Source organism: Gouania willdenowi, chromosome 22 (assembly GCF_900634775.1).
Source record: "Gouania willdenowi chromosome 22, fGouWil2.1, whole genome shotgun sequence".
Lineage (NCBI taxonomy): Eukaryota > Metazoa > Chordata > Actinopteri > Blenniiformes > Gobiesocidae > Gouania > Gouania willdenowi.
Window position 1 is genome coordinate 32,914,069 of NC_041065.1, and position 27,873 is coordinate 32,941,941.

The 27,873-nt window shown below is 39.0% G+C and overlaps 2 protein-coding genes across 2 annotated transcripts in view; one reads left to right on the plus strand and one right to left on the minus strand.

The window, feature by feature from the left end:
- uggt1 (UDP-glucose glycoprotein glucosyltransferase 1) overlaps positions 1–4,394 on the plus strand; it is a 31,701-nt gene extending 27,307 nt beyond the window's left edge. The window contains exons 35-40 of the mRNA XM_028437482.1: positions 355–537; positions 2,124–2,284; positions 2,361–2,475; positions 2,567–2,683; positions 3,827–3,965; positions 4,034–4,394. Of these exons, the coding sequence (XP_028293283.1) occupies positions 355–537; positions 2,124–2,284; positions 2,361–2,475; positions 2,567–2,683; positions 3,827–3,965; positions 4,034–4,053 (735 nt within the window). The 3' untranslated portion in view covers positions 4,054–4,394. The remainder of the gene's footprint in view (positions 1–354; positions 538–2,123; positions 2,285–2,360; positions 2,476–2,566; positions 2,684–3,826; positions 3,966–4,033) is intronic.
- A 185-nt stretch (positions 4,395–4,579) lies between these two features.
- The window catches only part of dnah10 (dynein axonemal heavy chain 10), a 68,562-nt gene continuing 45,268 nt past the window's right edge, over positions 4,580–27,873 (minus strand). The window contains exons 40-78 of the mRNA XM_028437192.1: positions 26,786–26,921; positions 26,591–26,713; positions 25,800–25,925; positions 25,143–25,359; positions 23,751–23,870; positions 23,508–23,653; positions 22,395–22,547; positions 22,041–22,301; positions 21,801–21,973; positions 21,619–21,712; positions 21,385–21,552; positions 20,596–20,956; positions 20,321–20,524; positions 18,671–18,751; positions 18,385–18,582; positions 17,490–17,651; positions 17,230–17,404; positions 16,234–16,415; positions 14,990–15,126; positions 14,695–14,912; positions 13,678–13,899; positions 12,764–12,911; positions 12,427–12,706; positions 12,116–12,345; positions 11,525–11,798; positions 10,856–10,960; positions 10,619–10,773; positions 10,382–10,536; positions 9,024–9,207; positions 8,735–8,935; positions 8,463–8,672; positions 8,290–8,385; positions 7,361–7,532; positions 6,924–7,055; positions 6,632–6,843; positions 6,393–6,560; positions 5,555–5,735; positions 5,337–5,482; positions 4,580–4,938 (exon numbers count right to left, since the gene is read on the minus strand). Of these exons, the coding sequence (XP_028292993.1) occupies positions 4,792–4,938; positions 5,337–5,482; positions 5,555–5,735; positions 6,393–6,560; positions 6,632–6,843; positions 6,924–7,055; positions 7,361–7,532; positions 8,290–8,385; positions 8,463–8,672; positions 8,735–8,935; positions 9,024–9,207; positions 10,382–10,536; positions 10,619–10,773; positions 10,856–10,960; positions 11,525–11,798; positions 12,116–12,345; positions 12,427–12,706; positions 12,764–12,911; positions 13,678–13,899; positions 14,695–14,912; positions 14,990–15,126; positions 16,234–16,415; positions 17,230–17,404; positions 17,490–17,651; positions 18,385–18,582; positions 18,671–18,751; positions 20,321–20,524; positions 20,596–20,956; positions 21,385–21,552; positions 21,619–21,712; positions 21,801–21,973; positions 22,041–22,301; positions 22,395–22,547; positions 23,508–23,653; positions 23,751–23,870; positions 25,143–25,359; positions 25,800–25,925; positions 26,591–26,713; positions 26,786–26,921 (6,853 nt within the window). The 3' untranslated portion in view covers positions 4,580–4,791. The remainder of the gene's footprint in view (positions 4,939–5,336; positions 5,483–5,554; positions 5,736–6,392; positions 6,561–6,631; positions 6,844–6,923; positions 7,056–7,360; positions 7,533–8,289; positions 8,386–8,462; positions 8,673–8,734; positions 8,936–9,023; positions 9,208–10,381; positions 10,537–10,618; positions 10,774–10,855; positions 10,961–11,524; positions 11,799–12,115; positions 12,346–12,426; positions 12,707–12,763; positions 12,912–13,677; positions 13,900–14,694; positions 14,913–14,989; positions 15,127–16,233; positions 16,416–17,229; positions 17,405–17,489; positions 17,652–18,384; positions 18,583–18,670; positions 18,752–20,320; positions 20,525–20,595; positions 20,957–21,384; positions 21,553–21,618; positions 21,713–21,800; positions 21,974–22,040; positions 22,302–22,394; positions 22,548–23,507; positions 23,654–23,750; positions 23,871–25,142; positions 25,360–25,799; positions 25,926–26,590; positions 26,714–26,785; positions 26,922–27,873) is intronic.

The following is a 27,873-nucleotide window of genomic DNA, read 5'->3' on the forward strand; positions in this document are numbered from 1 at the left end:
GAGGAGTAGTCATTTGAACCTCCCCCCCCTCCCGGGGGTCCCCTGGCGCCCCCGTGGCATATACAGAGTAATGGGCCCCATTCATATATTGGTATGTGTCAATGATTCGATACACAAAAATGGCTCCATAAATAAAATTTGACAAGAAAAATAGATACAGTTACTCACAGAACACACAAGACAATGACAACAACAATAAACACATAATCGTGTGTGTGTGTGTGTGTGTGTGTGTGTGTGTGTGTGTGTGTGTGTGTGTGTGTGTGTGTGTGTGTGTGTGTGTGTGTGTGTGTGTGTGTGTGTGTGTGTGTGTGTGTGTGTGTGTGTGTGTGTGTGTGTGTGTGTGTGTGTCAGGAGTTCATTCCTGCCATGGCGGAGGAGTACGGCTTTAAATACGAGCTGGTCCAGTACAAGTGGCCTCGATGGTTACACCAACAGACGGAGAAACAGAGAATCATCTGGGGATATAAGATCCTCTTCCTGGACGTCCTGTTTCCTCTGGCTGTAGACAAGATCCTGTTTGTGGACGCAGACCAGGTCAGTGGTCACATGATCAGTAGTGATCACATGATCGTTTTTAGGGACCAGGAACTTCTTCTAAGGAAATCCTTCTTCCCACGCACTAACAAGCTCCAGTTCCATCCCAGATTGTCTTAAAGGGGCCGCGACACACAATGCTCTAAAGTTCAACATTTGTAAAATTCACAACAAATCAACCAAATGTGCTACAGATTTACAACTTTAACCAAAACGTGGCCCCAACACTGAATAAACTTTATTCCATTTAAACCTTTTGTAAATTACGAGTCCATCACTGTGTTTTTATAAAAAAAAAAACTGTTAAACTTATTAAATCTAATCTCTTCCTACAGTTCATCTTCAGACTGTCCTACACAAACCATCCACACACATTTATCATTGATCAATAATTGATTATACAGTGATAGATGTTTGACTGTAAACCCAGCAGGTCTCTGAGATCTATGGACACAGGTCAGATAGTGGAGCCCAGAGCTCACAGTAACCATGGTGATGCTGCTTTTAGTTGTTATGCTGCAAAGAAGTGGAACAAACTGCAGCAGAGCTGAAGTCAGCATCACATGTGAACATTTTTAAATCTTTTTTTCTCTACTGCGTATGATTGATAAAGATTTTTGGTCATGTTGTTGATGTCATGATGATTTTAATTGATTTTACTGATGATTTTAAATGTTCTTATTGATTTTAAACAGTTGAATGTTTTATCATGTAAAGCACATTGAGTTGCCTTGAGTATGAAATGCGCTATACAAATAAATTTGCCTTGCCTTGTAAACTCTGATGTACACATACTTTTTACTAAATACCTTTATAATGTTTTTTTGTTTTGTTTTTTATAACACATTTGGAGTTATTGTAGATAACGTTTGGAAAATATCAGAATTTTATCTCAGAAACGTAACTTTTTTGTAGCATCTTAAATTTTGCTCTCATTCAAACAATTGGAGTTAATGAAAATATTGCATTTTAAAATATCACTTATTCACTTCAACATGTTTGACTGTAAACGGTGATGTAAACATACTGGAAAATTCTTAATAAATGAATTTTCTTTTCTTTTATTCATTTGTTTTTTATGAGATACAACAACATTTCAATCAAATAAATACATTTTCAATCTTTACTTTCGAAAAATTACAAACTTTTTGAGTCATTCTAGATGATGTTTCAAAAATATCAGAATTTCATCTCAAAAACTGCATTTTTTTATAGCATTTTGACTCAATTGGAGTCAATGTAAAAATGTCATTTTTAAACCTCACTTTTTTCACTAATGGAGCCAAAAAAACTCATCGTCTCCATGTCGTCTACATACATGTGTGCTCAGAATCACCTAAAGTTGGCTTTCCAGTTTCTTCATTGATGCTTTCCTTGTTAAACAACTCCTAAGTGCACATCAAAGCAATCACCTATGAGGAAGACTGACAGTTGGCAGACGTACATGTCAAATTTCCTAGAAAAAGTTGCTTTGTTCTGATCGTTTTTACTCAGCAGCTGTGATTGTGAAGTGTTGAATGAGAACTACAGAAAAATGTTATTTCTGTCAGAGTTGATGATTTATAGTTGTTTTTTTTTTTTGTCAGATCGTGCGCACAGACCTGAAGGAGCTCCGTGACCTGGATCTTGAAGGAGCTCCGTACGGTTACACCCCGTTCTGTGAGAGTCGCAGAGAAATGGACGGATATCGATTCTGGAAATCTGGATACTGGGCCAGTCACCTAGCAGGACGTAAATACCACATCAGGTAGAACACACACACACACACACACACACACACACGTAGCTCATACTGATAGGCCCCTCCCCCTCTATTTCTCCAGCGCTCTATACGTTGTCGATCTGAAGAAGTTCAGGAAAATTGCGGCTGGAGACCGTCTGAGGGGTCAGTACCAGGGTCTGAGTCAGGACCCCAACAGCCTCTCTAACCTGGACCAGGTCTGGATCCCTCCACCTCTGTAGATGTTCCAGATGTGTGTGTGAACTCACTCACTCACTGTGTGTGTGTGCGTGCGTGTTTAAATCTCAGGATCTTCCCAACAACATGATCCACCAGGTCCCCATCAAGTCTCTCCCTCAGGAGTGGCTCTGGTGTGAGACGTGGTGCGACGACCACGGGAAGAGGAACGCTAAAACCATCGACCTGGTACACCTTCATCATCATCATCATCATCATCATGTTTCTACAGACGATCTCTGTTTATTGGACTTATTTACTGAAAAACAACTGAGAATTAACAAAGACTTAAAATTAAAATAACACTAGTGATCAATTATTGATCACAGATCTATAATAATCTATAAGTATTAATGCAATCAATAGAATTAAAAATAAGATAAATTAACAACATAATAAGATTTCAAATAGAGAAGTGAGAAAAATAAACTGAATAATAAATAAAAATCATTGAAAAATATTAAATATTTAAAATATTAAAATAATTAGTAAAAAAAAAAATCTTTATTTTTAAGGAAGTAAAAATATAGTTAATAAATAAAGAATAATAATAAAAGTAAAGGAATAGAAATAATATTGAGAAAATAACTAGTAAAAAAACATAAGTAAATAAGTAATAATGATAGTATTTTGCTATTATAAGAAGGGAAAATATATTAATAAAAAATATACATATAATATACACACAAACAACAAATATGAAAAATAAAGAGAAAATACTGACAGTAACTATAAAAAAAACACCAAATAATTAATAATGGTAGTAGTTTGCTATTAATAGATAATGACAAAATTATTAGAGAAGGAAAAACTATATTTACAAAGATAAACAACAAAAATGTATGAAAAAAGATAAAATACTACAGGGAAAAAACAAATAAATAAAACTAATAATGAAAGGGAAAAGTATCAATACCCAAATATATAAAAATAACAGCATGAAGAGAAAATATGGAGGAAATCAACTAAACTATAACTTTATAAAGAAAAAAATCAAAGTTGAACTTCTATACATTGATAACTGTTTATTTGTTATACATACTGTATATACAGTGAGCACTCCTATCTCTATAATAATCTGTTCTAATAATAATGTTTATCAGATTCCATTAATAAATTTAATTATGTGTGAAATGATTGGATAGACAAATCAGACATAGATTGGCCTCCACTTTATAATGGAGCATCCATCATATAGATCTATGTTTACTAGACTTGATGCTTAAAGCTTCAAATGTTCAGCTTTAGTTTTTGTGTTTAATGGGAAATAAAATGTTAAAAATTCGACATTAACTGATTATTTGTGCTCGTTTCTTCCTTTTCACGTGTCAGTGTAACAACCCCATGACCAAAGAACCAAAGCTTCAGGCGGCCGTCAGAATCGTGGCCGAGTGGAGCGACTACGACCAGGAAATCAAACGTCTGCAGAACAAAGTCCAGATGGACGTTAATCACACGGCCAAGCACAAAGGTACGCACACGCACGCACACACACACAAACATCTGCACACAGCGCTCTGACAGATGTTTGTATCACAGCCCCACACACGGAGCTGTGAGGAGACGACACAGGACGCTGCGTTCAAAGACTCTGTTTAAAGAGTCGGGAAGAGGCGACGCTGAAGGGATGTGTGTGTGTGTGCGTGTGTGTGTGTGGGGATGTGCGTGTTTTAGGGTCTCAGATCGATCTGATCTTCTTCTTCTCTCCATATTTAATGAACATGTGTTGGGTTGCACTGATGGAACGACTGTGGAGAACTGCTGTTTAACTTCATAAAGACGTTTTAAAAGAGTTTCAGACTTTATTCAGAGTCAAATCAACACTCGTCTGGTTCTGGTTCTGGTTCTGTTGATGAGATGCAAATGTTTGGTGTTGTTGTCCATGGGTTTGTTTGATGTAATTTTCCTGTTTTGGTTGTTGGACTTTTTTGTTAAATAAAAGAAACAAATTCTCCAAAAAAACAACAACCGTGGCCTGTGTTTTGTCTTTGTAGAGTTTATTGTTTCAGTTTGCACAAGAACAAAAAAACACTGAAAATGATCATAAAAACAACAAATATGTCAATCACGAGAATATACGGCCGATTTTGAAATTCATTTTGGGCAAATAAAGAATAAAGTTGAAAAAAACAAGGTTAAAGTCGAAATATCCAGATTAAAGTTGAAATATAATGTAAAGATTAAAGTCAAAATGTCGAGAAAAAGTCGAATTTTTAGAAAATATTTTTCCTTTCTGATGCTAATGTTGCTCTACGTTCTGCACCTTCTATAAACTCATATGATCATCTTCTATGGTATCAGTCAGTGTTGAGAACCAAACACACTCCCTGTAGAACCCAGTGTGAAACGTGTTCAGTGGTGAACAGATCAGCCTCAAACACTAAACCTTCTCCCATAGCGTTTCTCCTCTGGGACGTGGTGTAGACTGGGGTCCTCAGAGTGTTCTAGACACACACACACACACACAGGGTAAGGGCAAAGTCAGCAACAATCCTCGTTAGGGTAAAGGTGGATGCAGTTCAAAAATGCACAATATGATTCCAAATTATACAACATGACAACAGAAACACACAAAAAGTGTCCAAAAACACACAATTTGACACCAGAAGTACACAACTGACTCCATAAATGGACTCCAAAAATACACATGACAACAAAAATACACACAAAATGACTCAAAATACACAAAAAGGTCCAAACATACACAATATGATTACAAAAATGCACAATAGGAAGACAAAAGCACACAAAATGACTCCCAAAATACATATAACAAAAATACACATCATGACGGCAAAGGATCAGAGTGGTGGCAGCTGATTGGTCAGTGAGGGTTGTTCACCTGCAGCCTGAGGCTCTGAGTCTGGATGGGGACCACCCTGAGGAGTGGCAGCTCTACATTTAGACCTTTATTTTTACTCCTCACTAAACACCCTCTCTCTGCGTCCCAGTCAGAACCTTCTAGAAACAGACCGGACAGGAAGCAGCCTGAGGGGGGAGGGGGAGGGGGTGTCAGAGTCAGTCTGTAGCTTTAATCACACAACAAAAGGAGGTCGTTACCATGACGAGGTCTGTCTCTGACGTCGTCCTCACTGCGTAGTTTCGTCACCTCCGTGTAGAGCGTAGAACGGTCCAACGACCACCCGTTGGTTCTACAAGCTGATTGGACGAGAGCCGTTAGATAGGACTCAGGGACGTGAAGTCCAGACAGCCACATCACTTTAGGCTCTCCTCCATCCACCTACAAAATAATAAATAACACAGCTCAGAGAAAACTAAATGAAACGTAAAAAACAAGACAAACAGATCAAGTCGAACATGGACAAAAACACACAAAACGACTCAAAAACACAATACGAGTCCAAAAACACACAAAATCACTCCAAAACTATGCAAAATTACAACAAAAATGCAGAAAAACATTATTAAAAACACAATCTGATAACAGAAATACACAAAATGAGTCCAAAAATAGACAATATGACAAAAAACTACACAATATGACAACAACACACAAAACAAGTCCAAAAAATACAATATGGAAACAAAAAAACAACTGAAAAATACACAAAACAAGACCAAAACACACAACATGACTCCAAAAACACACAATATGACAAAAAAAAGGTGCACATTATTCACAAAACAAACAAAAGACGTACAAAACTAAAATACTATAAATGACAGAAAAATATATAAGATGACAACAAACAAACACAAAGCCTTTGTTTTTTCAGTTCAGTTCTTCTATGATCAGTCTACAGGACTCCACATCCCATGATGCAATGCAACAAACTTTACTAACAATGTCAATAAGAGGGTGTTTACAGTGGACTTTAAGCAGATGATTGATCCGTGATGTATTGATCTGTGAAACAACATGGTGTCTGTGCCGTACCCAGCTGCGGTACTGCTCATAGCATCTCCTGAAGTGGACCATCCAGCTCCCCAGAGGTTTCAGAGTGGTGGGGGCCCAGGTTCTCCACAGGGCTGGGATCTGTCCGTTAAACAGAGCCCAGGAGACATCCTCCAGCTCAGAGCTGAGACCCACCTCCCCAGCCAGAGCCTGGACACACACAAAGAGTGAAGGTGAAGATCCAGGTCCTGGTACCACCCCTCACCCCCTCACCCTCTCACCCTCTGGAGCTCTCTGAGGGAGCGCTCCATGCACAGCAGCAGCTTATTGAAACGTTCCACCTCCTGCAGCAGAACCACTGACGTAGGAGAGATCTCCATACCCAGATCTTTACGGATCAGGTCCAGGTCCAGGGGGCGGGGAAGCTTGTTCTGGATGTCCTGGGCCGCCTGTCTGATGTACTCGTCCTTAGTGATGCTTCCAGAAGTCTCACCTGTGGAGAAGTGGAGGAGGAGAAGGAGCCAACTGTCATAGGACGCAACAGGAAGGAAACCAGAGGAGAAGGACTGGTACCGGTCTGAGGCTGGAGGTCCACCAGGTGAGTCCACATGTCTTTGACAGCCTGTGTGTAGTAGCCGATCTCTGCGTTGGAATGGAGACCCAGAACCTCAGGGCTGTTGGTCAGTGGCATGGCCTCAATCTCCTCTAGAACATCAAAGGAACGTCAGAAGAACATCAGAGGAACATCAGAGGAAAGTCAAAAGAATGTCAGAGGGACATTGGAGTAACGTCAGAGGAACATCGAACGGAACATCAGAAGAACATCAAAGGAACTTCAGAGGAATATCAAAGGAAAGTCAGAGGAACATCAGAGGGAAATCAGAGGAATGTCACGGGACATCAGAGAAACATAGGAGGAATGTCAGAGGAACAGGAAAGGAAAATCAGAGGGACAGTGGGAGAAAGTGCTGAAAGTGATGAAAACAAAACTCAAATCTCCAGAAACCAACCCGTGTAGGTCCTCTTGGGTCCAGGTGCGGGGATGCTGTAGGCCACGTCTCTGCTGCTGAAGAAGTGGAAGCGTCTGAAGGTGTAGAAGAGGAAGTCCCCAAAGTACTCATCCATGTAGACGGTGAGGATCCTACGGTCGAAGCTGTCGATGGCTCTGCCTCCGTACATCACCTGACCAATCAGAGCCAATCACTACAGTTTAACAAAATAAAAGTAATATTTCTGACCAAGTACGTCACATGCTGTGATGTGTAATTATGTAAAAAGTGTTTCCATTGAGCTTTTGAGATACATTTCAATATGGAAACGTCTGAAAAACGTCTTTTTAGCGATATTTTAGTGTTTCCATTACAAGTTTTTAATTGAACTATTTAGATTTTACGCATTTCTAAGAGTAATGGAAACGCAGCTTCTGACAAATACATACATGTTTATGGACAATATCAAACATTTCCTCCATATTTTTTACTATAAAACGAGGGGGCTAATGTTAGCTTTAGCTTGTGTAGCTAACGACTGGATGTCAAATATCACACAAAACCTTGCGTGATCTTGGTTTTTTCTGCTGTTATGTCTATGAATAAGAAATGAGTGACAATAGTTCACTTTATTAACCATTTTAAACAGTTTGAGATGATTTCATGAAGTTTAAAAACCTGTAGTGAGTCTGATTATTAGGGAAAAGGAAACAAAATTGAACTTTGTAAACTGAAAACAAGTCATGTAAAATCAGAGGCTTTGTAGCGTAAAAAATGTTTCTATTGAGCTTCAATGATACATTTAATATGGAAACGTCTGAAAAATGGAAGAATAAAGACCTTTTAGAAATATTTTACAGTTTTTTCCAAATTCCAGTGTTTCCATTACCAGTTTTTATGAAACTCTTTAAACAGATATAGACAAACACAACCATGTGACGTGGACTAACTTCTCCAATCAGATACTTCAGACTTCCCCACGGGACGTCTGCGTCTCCTTGGCTGTGAGCTTTGGATAAGTAGGTGTTTAATATCTCCATACACACCTGAGGAGCACAGAAACAGATTATTCAGATCCATAATCAGATCCATGATCAGATCCATGCAGCTCAACGGCACTCACAAAGAAATCGGACTCGCTGAAGTCGTACGGAACGTTCCATCCGATCTTCCCGTACTTGCGTCGCTCCTGCACCACAGCGTGGAAGAACGCCAGCACATACACCAGGCTACGGAATGCAGGGTGTGGACACCTGTCCAGTGCATCATGGGAGATTTTGGAGTATGTGGTTCTCATGTTGAGCTTGAGTCCGTCGGGAGGTTCCATCACCACCTGGAACCAGGAGTGAATGAACGCAGCAGGAGAAAGGGAGAACATGCAAACCTCTGTGGTACCTTCAGGGACTTCTGCAAGATTCCGACGGGGAAGTCGTTGACGGGGTCGGTGGTGATCCACAGACGGAACTTGGGGTGAGGTTTGGTGATGAGGTCCAGGACCTTCTCCAGGTCTTTGAGCCACTTCAGCATCAGGTGACAGTTCTGTAGCATCAACCAATGACCACGAGACCACGCCTTCTCCAGCAGCTCCAGGGCCACCTTCATCACATGCACATCACCCCACCACCATCACCACTCTTCTTCTTCACTTATTCATCATCATCACCATCATCATCATCATCATCACCTTCTCCTGGCCTTGGCCCATAGCCAGCAGTTTGAACCTGCTCCCGACGAAGCCGCAGCGCTCGGCGAGCTTCATGAGGTCACCAGCAGGGTCCGACCCAGGACTGAGGATGATGACGATAGGAGACGAAGGTGTGCTCTGCTCGTAGATGGCGTCAAAGCTGATGATGGGAGGCTGAACGAACCTGATACAAACAAAGCTTCTATTTGATGTTCTTTGGTTTCGTCCTAATTCACTTAATGTGTAGAGATGCAGGAGAATCTATTATAGATACATTAGTACAATTACAAAAAAGAGCTATTATTAGAATTATTAATACAGTAGGATATATTAATGCAACTAATACATTATTTATTCAACTAAAAACCTTAAAATTGCAGGATGTTGTATATATAAAATATTAGAGATAATGTATGAAGTATGTGACGGTCCACATTATCTACTGTATGTTGGTGCTGGTAATCTTCTGCCTGAGATGTGAGGTGAAGCTGTGGGCGGAGCCACCTGGTCTAGCCTTATATGGAGCTGCTGGGTTTCCCACGAGAGGTGAAATAATATAGTTTCTGATAGTATTCAAAACTTCTTTAAAGTAAGAGAGTAAAAATAATTGAAGAGTTATGAATATGTGAAGTCTGGATGTATTTCTGTTGTAAAATGATGGAATGAACTCAGTGATGAATTTAAGTTGTTTACGTCCTTTACAAATTCATGAATATTAAGATGAGATAATATATGTTTGATACATAAATAATATGAATGCCGGTGTTCAACAGTTAATAATAGGTATTAATAACTACAATATTTTGTATTTCATGAAGAAAATGAAGGTGAGGATGCAGAGTTGAAAAGCACCCGATGTCATCCACCAATCAGGAGACAGCATTTCCCAAGATGACCATACAACTGTAACTAAGTAGCTGAGTAACCAAGTAACTGTAAATAACGAACGGTGACAAACTTCAAAGGCGAACGTTTCCCTCTGCTGGCTCCTGATTGGCTAGTGACAAACATCAAAGGACCATCAGCTTTACTGTGTGATGAAGTGGATGGAAAATGAAAAGGTGGAATAACGCAAAAAGTTTAAGAGTTATAAAAAAACAATACATAGCATAATGTTCAGAAATGATCCACGTTTTGATACTTTACTTTTCTAAATCGATTGAAAACTGTGGGACGAGTAAGACTTAATAATGATAATGAGTGTGTGGAGGGAAAAGGAAAGGCCTTTGCTTCTTCCCTTTTTTGTTTTTATCAATAGAATTTGTATTTAAATTGTATTATTGTGCAATATTAACTCAAATAAAATAATTCCTTTAAACAGGTGTGAGACACACACTAACACTGATGAACACATTCACCTTTCACTCATGGTCAGCGTGATATAATCTCTCACTGCTCTGTAGACTCTGTCCACTCTGAAGCAGCGCAGCAACAGAAGCTTCTGGAAGGCTGAGAGCTTCTCTCCATAACTACCAGGAAACACGGATTGTTCTGGATCGTCCAGGTCGAACCACTGGAGTTACAATGAAGACCAAAGACTGTGAGTTGAGAACATGCAAGTTACCCACTGTGTTATTCTGACCGTGGTCACCTACGCGTTTCCATTCAGAGGAACAGTTTCTAACGTCGTTGGGCAGAGATCCAAACTGGTGAGGAAAGATCTCAGCCAGTTTCACCACATCCTCCCAGCCCTGGTCTGGAACCCAGTCAGCTGGCTTCTTCAAATGGCTTTTCTCCAGAGACAGGTTACCTGAATATACACAGGAAGAAGAAGAAGGAGATACTGTGTATGTTAGTTTCCTTCAGAATATGGATGGATTAACGAGTCTGACCTTTGATGAAGAAGTCCAGCTCCTCCTGAGGAACCCTGTCCTCTGCCTGCTCCATCTTTATGGTCAGATTAAAGGAAAAGAGCAGCTTGTGTTTCTCAAACAGACCTGAAGAAGATCAAAGGAGTCAGTGGAGATGATTCATTATTCGTCCTCTAACACAGCAGTTCTCAACCCAACTCCACCAAACTCACCATGTTTGAACCTATTTTTATTACTTTTTCTGTCTGTTTTTGCTCACTTCAATTCACAACTTTTAACCAATTTCTGTGGTTTTTAAAATCTCATTTCATCACCTTTTCCACCATTTTTGGTCACTTTGAACTCATTTTATTAATGATTAAAACCAGGATTTCCATCTTTAAGATGACTATAATAATAATAATAAACATTCCTGGATAACAGTGGATATTATTCAGATGAATAAATAAATGTGGTTATCACAGATTCATAGAACAATAGACCATCATTTTACTGACTTTATGGATGGACCCCAAAAATCTCTCCTTTATTCCCCCTTATAGATGGTCCTGTCTCCACATGACTGTTCTTCAATGTTCATGTCTGTGTTCAACCACCTTCAGATACAGTGGGGGTCCCTGCTCTCTGGGACCTTTATTTTGGGAGTTGATACCTGCAAAGGTGGAGAACCACTGGTCTAACGTGCTTTACCTTTACATCCGTAGCTATAAACGCTGTAGGTCAGAGTGTTCATGATGTTTTCCAGTCTTTTCTGCAGCGAAGCGTCGGGGAGGGATTTCCTCAGCGAGTAGTGGAACACCTCCAGGTAGGAGGCGAGGGAGTACTGGTACATGCTGTTAACCAGCGCCATTTCTGTCAGCGCAAAAAACAGGACGGCGCCGCGCCTAGCCGCTGGCCGGTAACCGTCTCTGTGTTTATCGATGTCTTCTGAAGTCTTCTCAGCCAGCTGGAGTTTCTCAAAGACCTGGGGATAGAAGAAAAAATCTGTAAACTTTCAAAAATTTTACTGATTATTCACTAACTTCAGCCACCAGAGCGTGTCTGCGCACTGGTTAAGGGAAAGTAAAGGTCCCTTCAGAGAGCTCTTCTTCTCTGCTTCATTGTCTACTACCAAACCGCAGAGTTGGAACTGTCGCCCTCTGGTTTCACAGATTTTTTTCGGGCCTCAACAGTTTTTATTCACTAAACAAAAGAGGTTTACATCGACATCTTAAACTTTTCCCGATTTTTTAAAGCAGCAGCATTCAGATCGGGACTTTTCTCCTCCAATAGAAAACTGACCTCCTGGGCTTTGAGCTTGGTGGTTTTCAAAGTGTGGACCAGCTCCGTGTTGTCCAGCATGTTGCCCGTGGACGTTGCCAGTTCTCTGAGCAACGCGTCTCCGAGACTCTTCAGCAGCTTCTCGTTGCTGCTGGTCTCCAGGATCAGCTGCTCTCGCTGCTCCTCCAGCTGCTTCTTCTCGTAGCCCATGATGACGCTGAGCAGCTGCTCCTCCAGACCTTTGAGGGTCACTGCACACGTGCACACGCCACAGAGAGAAGACTTTAGAAACGTGCACAGAAGCTGTTTTCGTGAGATCCAAGCTCACTCACCAGTGTAGTTGATGACCAGAGCTCGTCCAAAAACAGACGGGGAATATTTAGGGTTTGACAGCTTGGTGTTGAGGTAAAGTCTGAAGCTGGGATCAAAATCCACCTCCTTGTCCCCCAGCAGGACCACCTGTCGACCCTCTGCACCTTTCAGACTCTTCTCCAGCACGTTGTTGATCACTGGGTCGATGTATTCGTCCACGTCTTGGAAGAGGAGCGGAGAGCCGTATTTGATGGCCATCTCCAGGTGGTTTAGAAAGTCTGGGTCGTTGAACGAGGAGATCTGGGAAAACAGATAAGAAGTAAGTGTTCAGGTGTTCTACACAACTACACATCATACCTTCAGGTTGTTCTTTTCCTCTTTCTTCCTGATCCAGTTGAGGGCTTGCTGCTGAGGGTCGATGCACAGAGGAAATCTGCTTCCTCTGGTTGAAAGGATTTCATTCTGCACCGAGAGCTCGTCAGGAGGTAAACCCTCTGAACCCCACCTGTCACAACATCACAGATATCACATCAATCATGGCCCACCTGAAGTATCTCCAAAGAGCAAATCCTACAGGAGAAACTGAAATCTTCTGAGCTTCTGAACAGATGTATCTTCAAAGATCAACTTCTTTAAGAAGTGTAGATATATAATAGATTAGAGATGGGAAACTGCCGGCCCAGGGGCCCCATGCAGCTCTTGGTCTAAGCTTGAGCGCCCCCCAAAGTAAAAGCACAAAATAACAAAAATAATACAGAATATTACTCCAAAAACACACAAAATATTTTATAATACACAAAACAACAAAAAGATTCAGAATGATAGAAAAACTAACAAAACCCCATTGAAAACACACAAAACAACAACATAAATATGCAAATATTACTTTAACAAACAAGTTAACAATGAAACAACAAAAAGGACAGAAAAAAAGACACTAATGGCAACAAAAATATATGAAAAATGACAGGAAAAACAAACAAAACAACAAAAATATACAGAATGACAGAATAATATATAAAACAAAAACAGAATTAAGCAAAATTACACAAATAGATATAAACCACAGAAAAACACACAAAACAACAATGAAAACACAAAAGCAACCAAAAAAGGAAAGAAAAACGACAACAAAATAAACAAAAATTACAGGAAAAACACACAACAACAAAAATAGGCAAAGCAACTCTGAACTCACAAACAACAACAAACTAAAACGTATCAATATATCTGACCACAGAAGTAGTCGCAGTTCTTTAAACAATCCTTACTTGCTGATCTGAACTTCATCTGTGAGGATAGTTTCCACTCTGAAAGGCTGACTCAGTGGGATCCGTCTGTGTTGGACGTCCTGAGCCCACGTTTTATAAACCATTTCATTCCTGAAGTCCCAGCTGAACGCTCCCTGGTAGCTCAGGAACGCTGCAGAGATCAGACAATCGCCCACGAGACACACACGCTGCTGCTTTAACTCATCCAGATCCTTTGTCCATCTGTGTTGGTAAGAAAATAAAGGAGAGGGATTGTACGTTAGATTCAGTTTGTGTGATTGTTACAAAGATCCTCCACTGTTTTCACAAGTTTGGCAAAACATCTTTGAAATGTTAGTAGATCTATGTCTAATAAAACACATAATTATGAACAGTATTGATTTAATTTCCTTTTGAAAATGTCTGTACTTTACAGTTTTAAAATCTGTGTTCCTCCATCTTGAAATCATGTGATCGATGATGTCACATGGCCCCACTGCCTGTAAACATCCCATTGTTTTATATTGGACTGAAGCATTCAAGCCTGATTTATAGATTATTTAGGAGCTTTTTAGATCATTTTAGATTATTTGGAAGCTTTTTAGATCATTTTAGATCATTTGGCAGCTTTTTAGATCATTTGGCAGCTTTTTCAGTCAAAATGACAACTTGTGCTACTTTCAGTTGCTTTCCAAATCCGGGAAAAGTGAAAGATGTTGATGTAAATCTCTTGTTTACAGAAAGAGGATAAAAACTGTTGTGGCTTGAAAAAAATCTGACCGCAGAGGGCGCCAGTTCTAACTCTGCAGTTTTGCAGTAGACAATGAAGCAGAGAAGAAGAGCTCTCTTAAGGGATCTTTACTCTCCCTTAAACAGTGCACTGACACGCTCTGGTGGCTGAAGTTAGAGAGTAAATCAAGGACTGTTGAAGATACACAAACCCTGAAGATAGAAGCACTCCCACCCAAAAGCATACTGATTCTTCGCTAACTTCAGCCACCAGAGCGTGTCAGCACACTGTTTAAGTAGCAGGCTCACCGTTGGTTCTCTGAGCTCAGGCCAGAGATGAGTTCATCAGCAGCAATAAGTCGTGCTTCCATCACTTCAGCTTCCTCCTGTAGCAGCTGTTTCTCCTCCACAGCACTTTGGTATTTATCTTGTAGAGCTTGTATCTCACGATGAAGGTCACTCAGCTCACTTTGAATACGCTCCAACTCTTTCTTACTCTGGAAGAAGTTCTTCTCGAGGTTTGCCACCTTAAACACATTGGCAGTACAGCTGTTTAACTGTACTTTGAAGAAAAGATGGTGGAATAACACTAAACAAACTCTACCTTCTCTCTCTTTGGTTTGATTTCTCTAGATATTTCACAGTAACTCATGGTGGCTTTTACAAACTTGAACATTCCTGCTCCGGCCTTACTGATGCTTTCCATGTCTTCTAAAGTGGCATTGAGGGTTTTCAGAAAACCTGAAATGAAGAAGATAAGGGAGAAATTTTCATTAGGGACACATTTGTTGTTGAATCGTGGTAATGTTTGTTTAACATGGGGTTAAATGATGAAGGCCTTTCCACTCCGTTACCATCACACACTGAGCTACAACTCAATGGTTCCTGTTCTAATACCAAATGTCTGGTTAGATCTCTGAAGCTAAGCAGGTCTGGTCCTGGTTAATAGATGATGGAGACCACTGAGAATTCCAGGGGCCACAGTGGGGGGACAGTCACTGCAGTGGTATCTGTGTCTTTGGGCAAGGCACTTCACCCACATTGCCTAGTATGAATGTGGTGTGTGAGTGAGTGTTGGTGGCGGTGGGAGGGGCCGATGGCAGCCTCGCTTGTGTCAGTCTGCCCCAGGGCAGCTGTGGCTATATTAGTAGCTTACCACCACTAAGTGAGTGGTGGTAAGCTACTAATGAATGGTGAGTGAAAGAATAATGCCTTAATTCTGTAAAGCAACTTTGAGTGATAAAGCGCTGTATAAAATTCAATGCATTATTATTATTATTATTATTATGGAGTGAAAAGGAAAAGTGCTGAAAATCATCAGTCGAACTAGCAAAACTATAAATATAGGTGAACTAGATGTTTCTGCTTTATTAAACAATATATACTTAATATTTCAGTGGCTCACATTTTTCCAGAAAAAAAGATGTAAAAGAAGATTTAATTTATTCAGACAAATTTTCTCAGGAAATCCACTTTGATCTCCTGACATATTTAGACTGACAACTGCCAGTCTTCATCAGAGGCATCTGCTGATCGCTTTGATGTTTCCTTGATTTCCACATTATAATTCCATCAAGATTCTTTTTTTAAATATTATGTTATGACTTTATTTATTCAGACAACTTTTTTCAGGAAATTTACTTTGATCTCCTGACATGTTTAGACTGCCAACTGTCAGTCTTCCTCAGAGGTGTCGACTAAAGAAGACAAAAGAAATCTTGTTGGGATTAATGTGTTAAAAACTATCAGACAAGGACATATTTTTTCTCAAATTAGCTCCAAATGAATATTTCTCTCCAAATACAGAAAAAGAAGAGAAAACCGAGTCAGGAATATTGAACCGCTCACCTTTAACAGTCCTGACCTGTTGGTTTCCAATAGAATCACAGTCCATTTCCATTAGCGAACGCAGGAAGTTAGCTTCAGACATCATCCCCTTCGCCGCCTTCCAGCTGATTTCTTTATAGCCGCGAAGCACCAGGATGCACTCACACACCACCTGCACCTGTTTGGGTGGCTTAGCAAACGACCTGAACAGATGGAAACCACAGAATGGACTTATTAGAGTGATTTTAATAAATAACAGTTACAAAATGGTTCAAACTTAATAAACTTTCATTAAATATTAAAAAGTCAAGTTTCATAGTGTTTCATAGCAGGAAGAGGTAGGAGTGTCGATAAGGACTATGTTAGAGTTTCAGTCGAGCTAAATGATATTATCTCATGTCATATTTTTAGGTGTTCTAGTGGATGAGAATTGAATTTGGAAACATATCAATTTTATCCACAAAAAAACTGTAAAGTCATTTGGAATCATCAGCAAACAAACATTTTGTACATAAGGTTTGTTTATTGATGTATTATTCATTGATTTATCCTTTGTTTAAATCCAACAAGTTTATTTTGTTTTCTTTTTAAAGTTTAATGGTTAATGTTTCATTTATTCAGACAATTTTTTTCAGGAAATTTACTTTGATATCCTGACATGTTTCAATTTTCAACAGTCAGCTTTCCTCAGAGGTATCTGCTGATCGTTTTCATGTGTCCTTTTGAGTTCTTTCTGGGCGTGGCCAACTTGACAGTTCTTCCAGGCTGGCCACGCCCCCTGTGGCCCGATATTCTCTGTAGAAGAGAGTTCCTTTCACTCTCTTCTGTTTCTAATTCAGTTTAATGTAATCCTTATTGTGTGTTAAACTCATAAACTAAACTCAAACTAATCATGTCTCTAACTCACTTTCTATGATCAAATCTCTAGGATAATATTGAAGCTCGTGTTTTTGTTTCTTAAAAGCATTTTATTTTGAATCTTCTGATTTCTAGGACAGTGTGAGAGGAGAACATTACCTGATGTCTGTGACGTCTGACTTGTCTAAGTCCTGCAGGGCGGAGCGAGCAGCTTCAAAAGCCGGTAGAGCTGCTGCCAGGGAATCTTCAGCTTCTTTCTTCTCCACAGCGATGACTTTGTTCTGTTCTACAACGTTCTTGGCTTTCTCCTCTGCCAGAACCTTCTTTTCCTCGGCTTGATAAAAACAAAGTGTTGGTAAGTATGGACAGTAGCATGTACAGTACACGTTTGATCAAACGATAGTACGCAGACCACTGACCTACGCTGGTGTTTGTGGCGATTTCCTCCAGCAGAGCGTTACACGCTGTGGACTTTTTATCAAGAACGATCTTCTGATCGGCCAGCTTCACTTTCAGCTCTTCTATCTTCACACTGGCTTCTTTTAGTTTATCCAAACCTCCGTCTAAACGCTCACACTGGCCTGGAAGAAACCAAAGCTTAATCCTCTACCCAGGAACCGTAGAGCAGTGGTTCTCAACCCCCAAAATAAAGGTCCCAGAGAGCAGGAACAAGTGACATGAAGTCAGGGTAGCCAAGGTAGGCAGTGCCTACCCAAGGGTGAATTCATATTTTGATTATTTGTTTTAATTATAAATTATTTATTTTTCAATTTACGATAGCCTACTGTACTTATAAGTTTGAAAGTGTCAGCATTTTGTGTGTTTCATAGCCTAAATGACTAAACATTTCCTGGTACGACAGAGACGCTGCACAGTCTCACTCCGCTGTAAGGCAGGAGGAGGAGCCAGGAGGAGGCCACACCCTCTCTCAAACGCACATTGTTGCTCTGCCACTGTTCCCATAGCGTGTTTTTATGTGTTTGCACATACGCAGTCAGTTCCTGAGATATATCTTGTCGTTAGAGTAGAGTATGGAGGCTATATTAAATAATGTTGTTTTGTTTGATTAACACTTGTCAGCTGAAACATATGAAATTGTCATTGGTGGTCTCGATTTGCAACGTGCCTACCCAACCCTAGTGGTCACGGCACGTCACTGGCCGGGACCCCCACTGTAGCTGAAGGTGGTTGAACACAGACATGAACATTGAAGAACAGTCATGTGGAGACAGGAGTCTCACGACCCCAAGGTTGAGAACCGCTGCTCTTTATCTCACTAAAGCATCTCACATCCAATACATTCCCTCATCTCACCAAGGATGTCCTGGTCCTTCTCCTTCAGGAGGTTAGTGTAGTTATTAATAAAGTTTAAATAGTTTTTTGGTGTCACGTAGTTGCAGCGTCTGAGTTTCTGGAGGAACTTCCTGCTGTAGTCGCCCACAGACGTGTGGACCATGCACACGTGCTCTGTGACCGCTGCAGACAACGTGGACGGAATCATTGGATTCTCACCTGGGAATAAAAGCAAAAGTAAAACTATTAACTCACAGTTTAGACTGAATATTAGACTTCATTAAACAGAAGATGTTTATTTTCATACCAAGGAAGGACTGAGCCACTGCCAGCAGAGCCTGTGGAGGCCACGGTAAGAACCAGTCTATCACTGTATTATTCATCAGCCCTGACACACACACACACACACACACACAGGAAATACATCGTATTAGTGAGTAAAGTTACACAGAAAATGACAGTTAATATGTGTGTTTTTCAATTTTTTTGTGTATTTTTGTTATAGCTCTGTTTTATTTTTGCCAGTTCTGTTTTTGTTGTTGTTTTGTATGTTTTTTGGCCTCTGTTATTTATTTTGTGATTTTGTGTTTGAGTCTTTTTTGTGTCTTTTCAATCTCATTTTGTGTAATTTTCTGTTATCTTTCTACATCATTATGTACGCCGAAAAACTAGTCCATGCTTTTGTTACCTCTAGACTGGATTATTGTAATTCTCTTTTAGCAGGCTGCCCGAGCAAGTCGCTTAAGACACTTCAGCTGGTTCAAAATGCTGCAGCACGTGTACTGACTAAAACTAGGAGAAGAGATCACATTACTCCTGTATTAGCCTCTCTGCATTGGCTTCCCATAAAATATAGAATAGAATTCAAGATTCTTCTTCTCACTTATAAAGCCCTAAATGGACAGGCACCAGTCTATCTCAAGGAGCTTGTAGTGCCATACAATCCCCCCAGAACACTACGCTCTCAAAATGCTGGACTACTCGTTGTTCCATTCATCTCTAAAAGTAGTATAGGAGGAAGAGCTTTCAGTTATCAGGCCCCACTTCTCTGGAACCATCTACCAACCACGGTTCGGGGGGCAGACACCCTCTCTACCTTTAAGGTTAGGCTCAAAACATTCCTCTTTGATAAAGCTTTTAGTTAGGAACCAGCTCATAGCTCATAATTAAGATGCAATAGGCATAGACTGCCGGGGGGGGGGGTCTGGCATGCTCGGTTGGAGAGAGGTTGGAGAGGGCGTTAAGAGAGAGGTCATTTAGGTTAGAGAGGGACCGGAGAGGGTCCCATTCCTCTTTCAAACACTCCCTCTATGTCTGCTTACTCCCTTGTGTGTTTGCTCCTGTACTCCTTCTGGCTTTTGTCTTGCAGGTCCGTGGGATCCTCAGTGTGGAGTTACAGAGACTCAGCGGCTCTGTCTCCACCCTTTCCTCTGCACACACCCAACACAGCATAACGTGGATGGCTGTTCATCATAGGAATGGGATCCACACAAGGTTCCTGCTGCTTAACAGAAGGTTTTCCTTGCCGCCATGATGAATTCTTGTTGGGTGTGGGATACATATGTATGTGTATATACGTATATATGCATATGTGTGTATCCATAAAATGAAGAGTCCGTCCTTAAGACTGCTCTACTGTAAAGTGCCTTGAGATACCATTGGTTATGATTTGGCGCTATACAAATAAAAGATTGATTGATTGATTATGTAGGCAGTTTTTTTTTGAGGCATTTTGTGTATTTTTGTTTTGTTGCTATTTGTGTTTCTGTTGTTGTTTTGCATGTTTTTGGAGACATTTTTGTTGTTATTTTGTATGTTTGGCTTCAATTAGTTTGTTAATGCGGTTTTGTGTATTTTTCTGTAATTTTTCTGTAATTTTATCGTCGTCTTGCGTGTTTTTGAAGGCATTTAGTGTGTTTTTGTTGTATATTGTTGTGTATAAATGTAAATCTGAGACCTGGAAAGTTCCTACAGCGTGTCCTCAGCGTGTCTCCATCAGGAGACATTCCCATTACAATATGCAGGTTGTTGGCACTTTTGTTGACAAAGTATTGCCATACGGCATCTTTGGAAGAACCTGATCCCATCTTTAGAGCCTCGTCTCGGATTTGTCCGATAACAGATTCCTTCTCATCGTCAGGAAATAAAGCAGGAACGATTCCTTTAAACAAAGACACATTTAATCACAGATTCTTTAAAATAGGAGCATGTTTGGTGTGTAATCCTGTGCACCTGTGGTGAGCATGTTGTTTATAAGTTCTAGAAATCCCTCCTCAGCTACGTGCGCGTCGGTAAAGAGGAACACCGTCTTCTTGTTTTCAATCCCCAGCTTCAGGTAAAGAACCCTGAGGTCGTCTCTGAGGTTGGACTCACAGTATCCTCTATTCAGAACCACCTCAAACACATCACAGCCAGCTGAGAACGCAGCCAATCGGGTCAGAGACTGCTTCCCGGACCCGCCCACTCCCACCAGCAGGGCGTGGCCACGCTCAATACGAATGATGCGGTGAACGCGGGTCACATGGTCCAGAGCGTCCTCAAACAGCACCAGATCCATTTTGGACTCCTCCTCTTTGTACGTCTCTAAGACTTCCTGTTAAATTTAAAGAAAAGAAAAGTCATTTTTGTTGCAATCTTGTGATTTTTTGTTGTGATTTTTAGTTTTTGGAATCATTTTGTGTATTTTTAATGTATTTTTCTAGTACATTTTGTGTGTTTTTGTTATAGTTCTGTATTATTTCTGTTATTTGTGTTTATGGAGTCAATGTGTGTGTTTTTGTATTCGTCAATTTATTTTGTGATGTGTTCATGGAGTCATTTTTCATGTAGTTTTGTGTATTGTTCTGTTATTTTTCTGTATTTTTATAGTCGTCTTGTGTTTTTTGAGTACATTTTGTGTACTTTTCTGTCATTCAGTGGTTTTTGGTGTAAATGGGTGTGTTTACTTTGGGTGCTAGTGTCCAACAGTTGCCCACGTCTCCACTAGAGAAAATCCAGACTCTCTTTGTTAACGAACACTACCTCAAACAGAGCTTTGCAGGCCTCGTAGTCTTGTATATCCTCGTAGAATCTGGGCTCAGTCTCACTCAGGGCCGTCCTGTAATCTCCAAAAATGATTGGATCCCTCATAATCGCCTCCAAGTCTGATTTAAAATGCTGCTCCATGAGTTTCTTAATGTGGTCTTGGACCTGGTAACACAACAAAATGAGTAAATTAAAAAAAAAAACTAAACGAGATGAAGTTTGCAGCTTTACCAGAGTTTTGTCTGATTCATCAATGAGTCGGTCATGGAAGATTCTCAGGCATTCGTTTCTCCAGACACGCATGAACTGGGCAACAGTAGAAAATCTGTTGGAAACGACGGGAAAACTCAATATTAGTCAAAAGCACTGGATTCATCTGAGCTACTAGTAGTAAATTAAATAAATGAACAAACCTGTCGGGCTTGGTTTGCATCAGTCCGTTATAAACTCTGGACAAATCCCTCAGGTTGAAGACGTAGTGAAACTTGGAGGGAGTTGGTGGAAGATCTTTGATGATGGAGTCGTACAGCTCCAGAGTGCAGGAGGTGACGTCATCACAAATGTTTCTGATTTCCTCTGTAAAAGGCTGAAGATCACACTATCAGAGTGAAGCTCAGAGTCGTGCTTTCATACGGAATCAGAGAAAAACTCACGCTGACGTGTCCTTTGAGAACAGATCCATAAATGAGGTGTAGAGACTCCACCGAGGGGAACGGGACATTAAAGACACTGAATAGTGACGTAAAGCGCTGATCTACATGTTTTCTTCCTCCTCCAGGACGTCCCATGGCAGCTATGAAGTCCAGATCTTTGAGCGATTTGTAGTTGAGGTCTTTTCCTCTGTCGTAGATTCCTCCACGGTCCAACAGGAGCTTTAGAAGAGCTATGGGCTGCTGGGTGCCATAACTGTCCACCTAGATCAAAACATCACAAGGAAGGGGAAATAAAGACTTCTAATCAGAATAAAGAAAGAATGTGAATATAGATGAAGAGTTTCGAGGACGTACTTTAGGCATGTTCATGTCATCTATAAAGATCAGCAGCCGTTTTCCCACTGGAGGACCGTACGTCTCTTTGGTTCTTTTCTCCACGTTGGCCTCCAGGTTTCTCTGCAGATCCAGAGACGTAGTTCTGGACGAGAAGTTAATGATCAGAGGAATCTATGAGAGAAACATGTTTTGATTATTTATTTTTGTGTTTTTGGAACCATTTTGTGTAGCATTGATTCATTAATTTCTTTTGTGATTTTGAGTCATTTTTGTGTATTTTGTGAGTTTTTGTGGTGATTTTGTATCATTTTTTCAAATAACGCTGTGTTTGGTGTTTAAGGAGTCATTTTTGTCTATTTTTCTGTTATCTTTCTGTGTTTTTGTAGTCAGTCATCGTGTGTGTTTTTTTGAGACATTTTGTGTGTTTTTGTTATAGGTCTGTATTATTTCTGCTATTTGTGTTTTTGTTGTTCTTTTACATGTTTTTTTGTGTATTTTTGTGGTCATTTTATATTATTTATTTATTTTGTGTATTCGGCATCAATAATTTATTTTGTGAGTTTGTGTTTAAGGGGTAAATTTCATTTATTTTTTATTTGTGATATATTTTCTGGATGAGAAAATAATGATCAGAGTCATTTTTGTGTATTCTTTATGTCGTTTTGTGTATTTTTCTGTTCTCTCTGTATTTTTGTAGTAAATCTTGTGTGTTTTTGGAGGCATTTTTGTGTATTTTTGTCATAGTTCTGTATTGTTTCTGTTATTTGTGTTTTTGTAGTTTTTTTGTTATGTTTTTGTAGTCTTTTGTGTATTTTTACCTCATGTTTGTCATGAATTAGTTTATTTTGTGAGTTTGTGTTTAAGTAGTCATTTTTGTGTATTTTTTTGTTATCTATCTGTATTATTATATTCGCCTTTTGTGTATTTCTATTGTTGTTTTGTATAATTTTCTCTTAATTTGTGTTTGGCATCAATTTAATTGTGAGTTTGTGTTTAAGTATGTTTTGTATATTTTTGATTGTGTATTTTTTTATTTGTTCTGGATGATAAGTTGACGATCAGATGAATCTAACGAGAGAAACATGTTTTTATGATTAAGCAGAACAATAGATACTTCATCTTTGAACGTACGGTTGAATCCGCGTTGACGTTTTTCAGGAAGTTGAGGACGGTGGCGGTCTTTGATGTTCCAGACTCTCCCACTAACAACACGGGCCTTTTTATTCTCACCATCTGCTCTAAGATCCAGTTGGTCCGTGTGGTTTCGATGGTTGGCACTGGATCAAAGACAATAACAGAGCCTTTCATAAAAGCCCACAGTATTTATTTCATTCCACTTATTTTGTTCTTTTTTCCAGCTGAAGGATTACGAACCCAGGATGTCGACAAACTTCATCTCAGGGTTGTGAACGTACTCGGACACCAGAGAACTCCAGGGAACCCACTTTTCTTTTTGTCCATCAAAATGAAACTCGTACAGAGTGGAGAGGTATCCTGTATGAAGGTCGTTTATATGAATATATATTTAAATTTCACCATAACAACTTTTTAAAAAATGGACACTAATTGCAAATTCTTATAATTGATTGATTTGTGTCTTTATTTCAAACATGTGAAATGATAACGGAACAATAGTTAAAATAATAAATAAAATGCTCTCCATTTAAATGTGGAAAAAGAGTAGGAAGAAGTGTAAACTTATTTAATCCAACCGATTCTTTAAAATACAACTAATAATACAATTAATTAAACAAATTCATATAACCTTTATACCTGTTTTTAAACTGAATTATGTTTGAACATTGTTTTAGCTTCATACTCTTTCTGTTCCATAGTTTTTTTCCACAAATTGGCAAATGATAATTTTTTCAATGTTGTTCGAACTCTTACAATCTTTAAATTAAACCCCCTACTTTTGGAAGATCATATTTTGGAAATATTCTGGCAATAGATTATTTGTTGCTTTCTTTTAAATTTTACAAGATCAGTTTTAGACTGTAGGAATTTGTGTTTTTGTATTTGTTTTGCTCAGATTTAATGATAACTTATATTTTGTCAAACCATTCTTTTTTTTTACTGAATTCTGACGTGATAATGTCAAAAAGTTGCTGCAAATTTTGATACATTATATACAGTATATCATTAATGTAGATCAGAGGTGTCAACCAATTTTGGTTCAGGGCCCAAATACGGACCAGCTTGATCTCAAATGGGCCGCAGATTTTAAGTTGGGAAAAAATAATTTTAACATCATAGTGCTCTAGTTTTCAATATCAATTCAATTAAAAAATTCTTGATTTTGTTACCAATGTAAATTTGTGGAATTGTTTGTGAGAAATTGCAAGATTGGTGGAAATATTAGGAGTTATTTCCACAATTTGCAATTAAAAATGATGGCAGTCATGTGATATAAACAAAGGAACAATACAAACCCCTAAAAATATTGTGGGGTTCCATTAAATTGGTCCATTAGAGATAACTACAACTGTAATATTTGGTAATTTACACAATAATTCATGTTTCCTCTGTCATTTTTACTGACAGTGGGCCGAATTGGATGCTCTAAAGGGCCAGATTTGGCCCCCGGCCCTTGAGTTTGACACGTGATGTTTGTAGATGGTGAATAATTTAGGTCCCAACACCAACCCCTGGGGGACGCCACACGCAATGTCCAAACATTCACATTGTTTCCTCCCATTTTCACAAATTGTTTCCTGTTGTCTATAATTTTCTTTCACGTCAATGACCTAAATACTCCTAGTTCACCTGGTATTTCCCCTGGTCCAGCCAACACCTTCTCATCATGTACGATGGAGAAGCAGGAAAGATGTTTGATGTGCTCGTCAAACTCGATCCGTGCGTTTTCCACCAAAGCAGCTCCGAGCGAGCAGTAAAGAGCCTCCAGAAAATAACATTCCACCACCTCAGCTCTGGTGTTGTCATTCTCTAGCAGCGCATCAAGTGTGGAGCAGAGCTGAGTCACCTGACACACACACACACACACACACACACACACACACACACACACACGACCCGTTCAAATCTTCAGGATTTCACAAATAAAACATCAAAGCAGCACAAAAATAAAGAAAAAACACAAAAAGAACAAAAAAATATACAAAATGACAACAAATGCACAAAATTACTTTTAACACACAAAAAAATTATTGAAAAATACACAAACTGACCCCAAAAATGACAAAATGAGACCAAAAACACACAAAACTACAATAACAATAACACATAAAACAAAACCAAAAAGACACATCGTTTTGTACAACTGGAGTTGTACAAAATAATAACAGCACAAAATATTAACAGAAAGAAAAAAGACAAAAGGAGGGAAAAATATACAAAATAACCAATAATCATAACATGATCAGAGTCTGATGAGCTGTTTAGAGTTTGATGAAAAGTACCAACCATGTTCAGATCAGTCTGAGGGACGATGGTCTGTAGTTTATGAACTTGTTTACCACCAACCATCCCATCAACGATCAGATCAATAGAGCTGTGTCCGTATTTATCAAACAGTTTATTGAGCACATCCTGTTTAACAAAAACAACTTTATTTAAAAGAGACAGTGCTGATTAATGAACATATACATGTAAATATGCCAGAATTAGCAAGTCCATGAGCAAGCAAGTTTAAATTTTCTAAAATGATCAAAACTTTAAATGTTGTATTTTTAAAAGTTATGTTTGGGTCAAGGGTGTAAATTCATGTACAATCTGGAGCTCTTTACCTTTTAAAATATATTTGAACTTGATCATATTTTTTGAATGCTTTGATAATACCATTCACATACTTCAATATCAGACTTTGCTTTTGTGAAAATTACAGCATCATCTGTGTAAAGATGTGTGAATATTTTTGGCAAATCGCTAATGTATAAAGAGAACAAAATAGGTCCAAATATGGTTCCTTGAGGAACTCCAACCTGACAATATAAGGAGATTTGACACCGCTGACAGATGCACAATTTGTTTGATTTGACAGAACAACTGGCTCTGAAAAATTGAATTTCAGTTGCCTTGACTAAAAGTTTGGTGGTCAACTGCATCAAATGCAATTTTCATATCAAGAAAAACTGCACCAACAAGGGGACACAAATCTAAATATTAGATATGTAGAATATCTATAAAAAAATATGCATTATTTATTGTTTCTGTTGAACGATCCTCAAGCACAAAGTAATGAGATTTTCTCCAACCTTCTCAGGTCTGGTGTTCAACCACCTCTGCCAGTACGGAACATATCGCAGGTTTTTGGGGTCAACAAACACCATCCCACAGCGGGAAACCGTAGCTGGAGACGCGTAGTGCAGATCTGACACCTGTGACGACAAACGCTAACGGTTAACACTCGTTTATCACCGAGTCATTAGGTTTGTAGCGATCAGACAAACCTCAAACAACAGTGCACAGTGACTCTGGAGGCGAATACGTTCTCCATTAGCCAGGGTGAGGAGTCTGTTATCATCCATCACTGAGTTCATGTTCTCCACCCACAGAGCATCCACGTCACCATCAAATAAGATGTACCTGTGGAACCAACAGCTAAAAATGGAATTTCACTGTGAACGTAGACCTCCCTCTTACATTTGAGGATAAAAACATTTATAAAACTAGAGCACTCAGAGAGCGCTGAGTACAGCACGATGTCAAGTAAGAAAGCAAATTAGCAGAAAGTAGATGAAGAAGGAGATACCAAAGGTTGACGATTGGATTGAAGTTACGCACAATATATACTGTATAGTATGTGATGGAAAAGTAAATTTACTCCATGAAATTTTAAAAGATTTGAGAAAACTGGTTAAAATTTGTGCGACTGATTAGATAATATTCAGGTCTAAGAAGGAATTATTCTGAAAGAAAAAAGAGGAGAAGAATGAAAAGAATGAAAAACCCTGGTTCATTTGCTACAGAAGTTAAAATTTACTTTTTTATTTTATTATCTTTTTTTCTTATAGTATATTTTGTGTATTTCTGTGTCGTGTTCTATATTTTTCACTTATTTTGTGTGTTTGGAATGAATTAATTTCTTTTGTGATTTTGTGCTTAATCATTCATTTTTGTGTATTTTGTGTTGTTTTGTGTAATGATGATTTAGTTTGTTTATGTTGTTATTTTTGTTTATTTTGTTTCGTTCTAAATTATTTCTGTTATTTGTGTTTTTGTTGTTGTAATGTTACATTGTTTGCAATGTTTTTGGAGACAGTGTGTACTTTTATATTGCTACAGAATTGAATGTGTATTCTTTATTTTGTTGTTCAGTTGTTGTTTTTTGTTTTGTTTTGTCTTTTTCTTTTTGTTATAGTATATTTTGTGTATTTTTGTTGTCGTTTTGTATCATTTTCACTTTTCATTTTTTGTGTTTGGCATCAATACATTTTTGTGATTTTGTTATTTTTGTGCGTATCTTTCTGTGTTTTTTAGTCATCTTGAGAGGAAACGGGAACACCCTGGTTCATTTTTGCCACATAAGTTCATTTGT